At 42.7% G+C, this 10,000-nt stretch overlaps 2 protein-coding genes across 4 annotated transcripts in view; both read right to left on the reverse strand.

The window, feature by feature from the left end:
• camta2 (calmodulin binding transcription activator 2) overlaps positions 1-1,972 on the reverse strand; it is a 31,530-nt gene extending 29,558 nt beyond the window's left edge. For all 3 annotated transcript variants that reach the window (XM_061030710.1, XM_061030711.1, XM_061030709.1), the window contains exons 1-2: positions 1,910-1,972; positions 589-680 (exon numbers count right to left, since the gene is read on the reverse strand). In XM_061030710.1, the coding sequence (XP_060886693.1) occupies positions 589-622 (34 nt within the window). In that variant the 5' untranslated portion in view covers positions 623-680; positions 1,910-1,972. The remainder of the gene's footprint in view (positions 1-588; positions 681-1,909) is intronic.
• Positions 1,973-3,474: 1,502 nt separating this feature from the next.
• Positions 3,475-7,672, reverse strand: zgc:85858 (uncharacterized protein LOC405879 homolog). The gene is made up of 3 exons (XM_061030751.1): positions 7,407-7,672; positions 4,768-4,843; positions 3,475-4,580 (listed from the first exon to the last, which is right to left on the reverse strand). The coding sequence occupies exons 1-3, from the start codon at positions 7,488-7,490 to the stop codon at positions 4,540-4,542; spliced, it is 201 nt and encodes a 66-aa protein (XP_060886734.1). The 5' UTR covers positions 7,491-7,672; the 3' UTR covers positions 3,475-4,539.
• Between the last annotated feature and the right edge of the window lie 2,328 nt (positions 7,673-10,000).

A 10,000-nucleotide genomic window follows, 5' to 3' on the forward strand; every position in this document is an offset into this window, starting at 1 on the left:
TACACACACACACACACACACACACACACACACACACACACACACACACACACACACACACACACACACACACACACACACACACACACACACACACACACACACACAGAATTAGAGTGTACATCTCTGTAGATTGATCAGCTGAGGGTTTCTTAAGTTGACAGAACAAATAAATAAATTTTTTAAATTTTTTTACAAATAAAATGTAAAAAATAAATACAATCAGATTCTTCAGACATGAAAACATCTTTCATCTTTTGGCTCCCTGCTGACGCCCCTACAAACTTCTCATTAAGCTTTTATTCCTTTTGAAACTATGGATCATTAAAGTAAAAACATGTTCTGTTAAAAAGTATTGGAGTGTGGATATTCATGACGACCTCCTACTGCTGTCAGAATAGACTCAACAAACGAGCTCCAAAATGTCCCGACACGGCTGTCCCCAAACCATGACATCACCTCTGAGACAAAGCACCAAGGAGTCTGTGTGACGTTATCAACAACAGGTGGTAACCGTGGCAACCAGCCTGCAGGGCTGTCTATGTGCCAGGGGGGTGAGTGTTCAGGATATGCTGGATGTTGTCTCACCTGTCTCCGTGGAAACCATCTCCTTGTTGCTCATGGCGGCAAGTCCATGCAGGAAGAGTCTCACACAACGCACGGCCGCCCGCACTGCCCCGCTGCACGCACACACACACACACACACGAACAAAGAGTCAATACGAAACAAGGTCTGCAACAAGACACCAAGCAACACACACACACACACACACACACACACACACACGAAACTGAAGCTGCTAACTGGCTGGCTCCACACACTGCTTCAATAGCTCTCTCTGTTGCCTAGCAACAGCTGAATTTGCACCACTTTACATGGAGAGAGTGTGTTTTCATAAGTGACACTGTATGTTAGTCTGTGTTTATGTGTGTTCTGGGTTACATAACATGTTTTACAACAGTCAGTGTGTGTGTGTGTGTGTGTGTGTGTGTGTGTTGATATGTGGCAGTTTTTACAACAAACACTGAATCATTTACAGTTATATTGACATTAATAAAACAGAGTTTACAGTGTCTGTATTGTTGTGAAAATGATTCTTTGATACCTTTAAATACCACATTTTAAACTATTCAATCTGTAACTGTAACAAAGAGAGTTTTAAAAAGTTCCACAGATTTAGAGACACACTCCTGCACAATGTCTAAACTGTTATTATCTGGTAATTAAAAACAATAAATAATAAAATAATGGGTGTGTATGACTTCTGTTTTAGTTGCCATGGTATCAAACAGGTATCAACATTGTTTAATTTTTATATGCTGGTATAATGACACTCTGGTCTGTACTTCTCTCAGATAAACACACCCACACACACACACGGAGGCCGCGCTCTGACCGCGGACTCGCCTGGCTGATGTAGCCGCCTGCCGGAGCTTCTCTCTAGGCTACATTAGCTCAGCTCCTCCCGGACTGCTAAGCTAAGCTAATGTATCTTCTTGAACACTTCTCAGTATTCGCTTGTTTACATAATTGTAACGACACGACAGCTCCTTTTCACACACTCGCCACACCCTCGTTCCGTTACACTTGACTTAATCACAGAGTCACATTTATTCACTCATTTTATAATAAATAACTCATGTCTGCCTGTGGAGCTGTTCACCTAGCCGAGTAGCCATAGCTTCAGCGGCTAAGCTAGCGTTAGCTTCCCAGGTCCCAGTGATTAAACAGCTCCGGAGCCGAGCTGCAGGGCTCTACCTCCGGGTTTAACCGAGCTGACCCGAGTCAGACAGTCACTGCTGATCTCTACATATCTAATAAAAAACACAACACGGTTTAAAAAAAAAAGAAAAAACAGGACCGACCGAGATGCGTCCAGAGGTAAAACAGTCTGTTAAAGCTCTTTACCTTCCGCCTTCAGCACAGTCGCCATCTTCTCCCTCGCTGACGTCATCACGTAGTTATGGGAGATGTGGAGGATGCAAATCTTCTTACACAGATGAGATCACTTTTTTCTCTGTCCCCTCTTTTCCAGAAATGGTTTTAACGTTTTGAACCAACAACTATGAGACTACCACACAACCCCTCCTGACTCCACGAGAGGATCAGAGTCAGAAATACTTTGGTCCTTATGGCTGCTCTTACACACAATATAGCAGAAGAATAAAATGAGGGATGTAGATAAGATATAAAGCAAGTATTAAAGAAAAGAGAGTTGAAGAAATAGAGATATGAATCAGCACTTTATAATAAATCGCTGAAATGCAAAAACACATGTTCATATTATGAGGAGTTGAAGAATCCCCTTCATCATCATCATCATCATCATCATCATCATCACAGTGCAGGCCTGACTTCTATAATACTGTTGTATAAAACTCTCTGATCCAGGTCTACACTCCCTCCTGCCCACTACGCTCAGGCGTCTGATCCAACCTGCACATCAGGGCCCTTTCTAGACTCTTCTCCTCTGTCGCCCCCCGGTGGTGGAACAAACTACCTTTGCACCTGGGAGGCAGATTTGTACCAAGGCCCAGTCCTTCTCAAAAAACACAAAACTTAAAGGAGCAATGTGTAACTGATATTAACGGATGGAGCCGGAGTGGCATCACCCGTCTGTTCCTGCAGGGGGCGCTGGAGTCCCATCGATGGCTGATGAGTTATCACCCCCATTAAACAATAGAACATGGAGCGAGAAAGCCCGAGCCACCCAAGTCCTTCCAGAGAGGGGGCGTGGTCAGACACAGCTCATTTACATATTTAAAGGTACAGACACAGAAACAGCCTGTTCTGAGCAGGGCTGAAATAGAGGGGTTTATAGACATGATCAAATACAGGATCAGAGTGGATTTAGAACAAGAAACTTCACACACATGTTGAAGAGGAGCTCTGAGACTTATTTAAACTGAAGAGGAGGAGGAGGATATGTGACCTTTAAAGTCAGATATGAGAGCAGTTATCAGGTCAACAGGTGTTGCAGCGATGGAAGCGGGCAAGAGAAGTGGTTGAGATAGAAGTGATTGTACCCGACCTAAAAAGCCTCTGCATGTTTCTAATAAGCTCCACGAGCAGAAACGTGCTCAAACTAGGATCAATATTGGAGATGCTTTTGAAAAATGGAGAGAGGTTAGAACACAGAAAGGTTTACAGACCCATGCAGAGCTGGATAAACACTGAAGCTTCAGAGTCCACCACATGGTGACCTGAGTGAGCATGGACTCTAGAGAGGAGGGGGGGGAGACAGCTCTCTCTGATGTTTAGAATTTAGACTGCAGTACTCATTTTAAACACTAGGGGTCAGAGTTACTTACTGCTCCTTTAACAGGTTGAAATGATTTATCTTTTCATATTCCTCTGGGTTTCAACATGTTGAGAAAATGTTTATCTGATGTAATGTTTCAGGAGTAAAGACGTTCTCATGAAATGTTTGTTTTTAAAGAGACGGAGCACACAAGACACAGATATCTGAGGCGTTTAGAGAAAAATATCAGAGGTTTTATTTTGTATAAAAGCGAGCATGTCGTCCAGCAGGCAGGAGGCTCGCCCAGCTCTTCACCTCTCCGACCGCTTCAGCTGCAGAAAGTGCAGCGCGCTCACGTCGCCACAGATCAACACGTTGAGAGGAGACGGTCTAAAGCTGGAGGTCGACTGAAGAGACGGTGTCAGACGTTATCTGAGAGGACGATGTCGATGATGGAGCTTCTTATTTGTTGTTTTTATTCATTTACATCCAAACGAGACTTTAAAATCTCTGATTTAAAGGAACCAAACTGCGGCTTTGAGTCCATTTCATCACGATCCTGAATATCACGTCGCTGCTGCTGCTGCCAAAGGAACAGAAGACACGCTCGCTTTAAAGCCCACTGGAGGTTTGTCTACACTGGCTGTGTTTGTTTGAAATGAGTCTTTTATGTCCATTATCGCTGCAGAAATAAAATCAAACATTTAAAATCTGAAGCTCATTGAGAGCACCGTCTGACTTGAATAAATACGTTTGCAGCGTTTTGGCACAGAGACATCTGTGTGAGTGTGTCAGTAATTTATGATCATTGCAAATCTAGAAAGGATCCAACATTTGGCGTCTAGGACTTCTAGTAATGGTGCCGTCATCTGTCATGGTGACTTCTTATTATTGTTGTTATGACCTCCTTTCAGACTGAAGAACGACGTGATGACGAGCGTACAAGTCAGCGGTCTGTTCCTTTAAATCAAAGAGTCACAAACAAACAAAGATGAGTTTTCAGTCAAACGGCAGAACGACTGACAGGAGGCGGAGTTAAGACTTCATCCGACAAACCATCGTAACAAAAAAATAATTAATTATCCTAACCAATCAGCTTCATCAACACGGAACAGGAAGTAAAAAAAAAAAAACAGCTCAGATTTAACTCCACAGGAACAAGTGTGTGTCTGTGTGTGTGTGTGTGTGTGTGTGAGTGTGTGTGTGTTCAGTGTGAGTGTCTGTGGTAGGTGGGGTCATGATGGCGACATGCCCCGCCCATCTCCATGTGACTGGCTCGGCTCGGGAACAAAGGTCATCACATGCCCTGTCTGATGCTCTGGATGATCTGGAAGATGGCTGTAACACACACACACACGCACACAGACACACACACACACGCACACAGACACAGACACACACAATACGTCTTATTATTATTTATACATAATGGCGCAGCGTGTTCTGCATACTGCGTTATGTCTGTAGTATGACCGCCAGCCGGTGGTTATTCTGCAGCTGATGATGTCATCAGTGTGAGACTCACCTGATCCACAAACCACAAAGACGAACAGAGCGAGCAGCCACGGACCCACCGGAGACTTCTCCTCGTTTACAGGCCGCTGAAACACACACACACACACACGTTAAGTCTGCAGCTGAAACCATCAACCAGGTGATCATCGAGAATATGCACGTTTCAGACTTTAAAGGCAGCGTCGGTCATTTATGAAAACTAGCATGATTTTGAGAGTAGCATTCCCTCAGTGCACCGTCTGCACAGACCCCCTCCCCTCTGTGCTCCCTCTAAAGCCACGCCCCCTCACTTACATGCACGAGCGCCATTGGTCCAGAAGCCAACCTCAGCTCACACTTTGAGTGTGGGCTCGTGCACGTATCGAGTTGAGAGCGAGCAGGGAGACAGGGAGGCGTCTCATTGGTTCATCAGATTGGTACCTCGTGGCAGACATTGGTTGAAGTTTTTACAGACTTACAAACTGATACAGATGATGGATTTTCTTTGTTCCTTTTTCAGAGAACATGAGTTATTCACTTCTGTCAGGACCTAAAAACAATTTGTTTCTGGAGGAAATGAACAACCCTGACTTTAATATACTTAAATAAATGTCCAGTAAAAGGTGGTGAACTAAAGAGGGCTGGTCTGAGCTAGAGGCTGACATCCTTTCAGAAAAAAAGTCACGGGCAGCAGACGTGAGCGGGAATCATGATGACAACATGTCAGAAGAAAACACAGAAAGGTGAATAAAGGCTGTTACAGCTGTGGTGTCTGTCTGCTGGTTAAACGTATGTTGTGTGAAGTCATAAATCAAACAGAGACAGAACATAGAACATGGATTGTGTTTTGTGCTCTTTAGTGAAGACGCTCCGGCCAAATGGAGAGCGTGAAGTAATGAAATGTTAAAATAAAAACTAACAGGAGAAGGATGGGATGATTTCTGTACCCTGCACGCTCTGAGATAGGCATCAATTAGGAGCGCTTGACGATTTAATGAAAGTCTGAACTGTCGCATTTCAATGCGAACGTTTTCATGTTCTTGTAAACTAAATCTTTGATTTAAGATGAAAGATTTTAAGTTGGGGAGTCTCTCTGTGAGGAGTCTGCATGTTCTCTCCGGCTTCCTCCTACAGTCCAAAGACATGCTTGTTAGGTTAACTGCTGACTCTAAATCACCCGTAGGTGTGAATGTGAGTGTGTCAGGTTGTCTGTCTCTACATGTCAGCCCTGTGATTGGTTGGTGAACAGTCCAGGGTTTAACCCCACCTCTCACCCAATGACAGCTGGGATCCCCAAACAGGAAAAAGCAGTGAAGATAATGGATGGATGAAAAGGCATCAATCTCATGGTTATTTAATACATTTAGTCAATGTATTAGTAATCATGGTTTTAATTGTTGTTGTATTTTAAAGAATGAATATGTGACTCTTTGCTCCAGTAGATGTCGCCCTTGAGCTCCAGCATGAAACCAAAACAAACTGCTGTTTTGGCTCCGCCCTCCATCCCTCAGAACTGTCACTCAAATGCTCGTATGAACGTTTTAAGCAGAGACTTGTTGATATGTTTGTGAATGAGGCTCTCAGGGTACAGGATGGACGTGTGGAATGGGTTTGATGATGAAACAAAGCACAAATATAAATCAATTTAAAAACTATGCAACGATATTATGGCAGGTATATGGAAGAGGAAAGGTTGTTTTAGGGGTGTTCCTATTTATTTTGTAACACCAGGTGGATATTAGGATTGTAATAACGCTGGTTATTATTTGTGGTGTCAAATTAACTGGTGATACTTGTTAGTACATTAGTTGTAAATACATTTGAATAATATACCAGTTCATAGAAGAAACGTGAGAAAGGTGTGTACTAGTTTTTTGCACACTGTTACATTTATTTTGTAAGATTTTTTTATTATCTTAATTTTATTTTAAGTTCAAAATGAAGTCCTTCATTCATTGATCTTGATTTGCTCCTATACTGGTGGATTTGGAGTTATGATGGTGTGTGTTCTTACACACTGCTGCTCACAGCCCCCTGCTAAGCAAAGCAAGTGCTCATCACCAAACCTCATTTACAAATCTGTCTATTAACGCTGCGTCCCATGTTTGGACATTAACAGCTGGATATAAATAAAGTATTTTTGTATTTATTTAACCGTTTTCAATCCTTCTTTGATTCGGCTTGTGTAAAATCCGTAAATCACGACCTCTTCAAACAAACCGATCTTTTGTGTCTGATAAGGGACGCCGCGCCTCCGCCCACCGCCGAATCTACACCGGCCAAATAACGTGTGAGACTGGGTTTAAAAAGTATTAAATGCTGCTACACAACCTACAACCAGCTAAAGGAGTTCATGCCGAATTGAAGACTGACTCTCATGCAGTACATCCATAGTCATAACTTATAAATATATAGTGTGGAAATGTGAACACACGGAATATAATACTAATGTCCCAGATTTCTCAAGGGAGTCTGGCCCCTCTTTCACTTCACCCGGCAAAACGCGACGTTTAGCTCAGTCCAGGCTAAAAGCTAGCTGAATGCTATCATCAGGATCTGTCGTGTTTTCCAAACAGAATCAAATCCCTGCAGAAGTACTAATCGTTTAACTGAATACATCTACATGCAGTGAGAGTGTTAGCTGTTAGCCGCTAGCCCTGCTGTCAGTACCGATGTTTTCTGGACGTGTCCCCGCTGTGTGATGGTCTTGCTGTGCCGCTCGTTCGCCACTTTCATCCTCTGCACCGCCGACATGTTTCGGGTTTAAATACCGGTCTGGACCAGGGGGGGGGGGGCGGAGAACCGGGAACAACCGGGAGGAGAAAGAGGAGAAGGTACCGCAGAAATGCCCCCACCGGATTGGAGTCTGTTACCGTGTTGTTCGTCAGTTAACGTCCGAATGAAATGCTAACCGTTAGCTAGCTGCTAGCCTACGAGCTAACTCTGAAGCGCCTCTACTCGTCACGTGACAAGGGGACAAAATGTTTCCTTGCTGTCCTCTAGTGGCGGGAAAAGATGGTAAAAGTGTCTTATAGATACTTTTCGATATAGTCCAGCAGATATGTGAAATATATTAAAGAATTGTGCTTTTGATGATAAAAGCATGAAACTTGGTACACTGTTAGAGCCCTAAGGAAGAGTTTTGGCTATAGGGCCATCACATATTTGTCCTATGGCGCCAATGGCAGCCATTTTCAAAAAGGCCGCCATAGTTATTATTTTTACCAGTAACTTAGGTTCTAGACCACCTAGGATCTTGATTTCAGTGACTAATCCTACATTTTCAAGGATGGGGGATCCAGTGGTACTATTTATTTTATGTTTTTAGTAGTATTTAGTTCCCTGAATGCTAATTTATGTAGTTAGGTAGTTGCTAGCATGTTGTTAATAGTACCACTTCATTCCTTATCCATGAAAATGTAGGAATAGTCACTGAAATCACGATCCTAGGTGGTCTAGAACCTAAGATACTTGTAAATTAATACCCTTCTAATGGCACCATAGGACAAATATGCGATGGCCCTATAGCCAAAAATCTTCCTTAGGGCTCTAACAGTGTACCAAATTTCATGCTTTTATCATCAAAAGCACAATTCTTTCACATATCTGCTGGACTAATAGTGACGATACAATTTCTGTTATTTAATGATCAATATTATAAAATAAAAAAAATACCAAAGCTTTAAAACAACATCTATATTAAAACAGTGATGTGTAGGAGAGGAATGAATCCATCAAACATGTTAATCAGAGCCGGCCCTAACCCACTTGGTGCCCTAGGCAAGATTTTAGCTGGTACCCCTTGGTACCCCACCAATCACAATATTCATACACTTCAAGAAAACTGGCATACAGCTTTATGGTTTACAGCTTTCTTTATGATCAGTGTGAATCACTTCTGATAACTAGTTTGCCCTCCTCCCCTACAAAGAGCAGGTAACGAGCAGGGAGAAAGAAAATATGACCTTTTTAAATAGGTGATGCAGATAAAATAACATTAAGTAATAGTTAAACACACGTTTCCTTCTTTGTCTTCTTATTTTCGTCAACTGTTCTTTCTCACTCATTTTGGGTACCAGGATGCCCCCTATGGATGGCAGGCGCCCCTAGCATTTGCCTATACTGCATATGCCACGGGCCGGCCCTAATGATAATAGCACACTGTTCAGAAATGTTACCAACTTTTTTTTGTGTGTTATATTCCCTATTTCAAGTTAGCAGCTTTAGACCTAAAAAGATTTCCTCAAAAAAGACAAGTCAGATCAGTTTCCCCTCCGCCATTGTTGTTGACAAAGCTGTTATCAGAAGTCCTGCCCCTTCTTGCTTTTGATGCGTCAATCAGGGAGAAGTGACATTGACCATTGTTACGCTGTTCCAACTGAGAGCGCCGCTGTGTGTGCAACGACAAAAAACAGCTGACGGTGAGGGCGTTTTTACATTCTGAACGCTGTGCACTGAAAACGCTGAACTACAATGGTTTTGTTTTAAAAAACGAGCGCTAGCCTACAAAAAGCGCTCTGTGTTGACACAGTTACAGCTCCATTAGGCCATTTCATTTTTCTACTGTTCTTGTCCCAGAATACAAGCAGTGAGAGAGAATCCATTCTTTAAAGTCTTTCTATGTGATTTTTCACACTTAAATATAATAGAGATCAAGTATCTCCTCTGAAAATAACTCTGTGAGTCATGACTGTCTACAATGGGTGTAACACCCGAGTCCCACTGTCTGTGATGTTTTCAGAGTTTTCAGAGTCCTATCTTCACTTTGTTTACATCGCCTGGACGGCCGGCTGACTCCTCCCCTCGTGTATAAAAGTTGTTTAATTGAGGGACTAGAGAAAAGAAGAATAACATACTGTACTCACTGCTTAACTGTGTTTCTAGATCACGCTCATTTCAGGTAAATTTACATGCAGTGTGAAGATACGAGCATAATAAAGATCGCTAGCATTAGCATGCTAACACAACAATGCAGCGCGAGTTGTTTTGGTTTCATGCTGGTGCTCAAGGGCGACATCTGCTGGATCAAAACATCACATATAACATTTAACAGAAAAATGTCTGACTGCTATCCCCTTTAAATGAGTTACTTTTGGACCTTCTTTCGGTTGACTTTGCTAACAAGTTAGCAGACAGCTAGGTGGTGGTTGTATGTGGAACAGGGAAAACTTGGACGACTACAGATCTACTTGCTCTACACTTTACTGTTGGTTCAAACATGACGCGAGCCATCCCTCTAGCAGCTGATATCTCAAGGCAGACGA

Source organism: Labrus mixtus, chromosome 23 (assembly GCF_963584025.1).
Source record: "Labrus mixtus chromosome 23, fLabMix1.1, whole genome shotgun sequence".
In the NCBI taxonomy this organism is placed as follows: domain Eukaryota; kingdom Metazoa; phylum Chordata; class Actinopteri; order Labriformes; family Labridae; genus Labrus; species Labrus mixtus.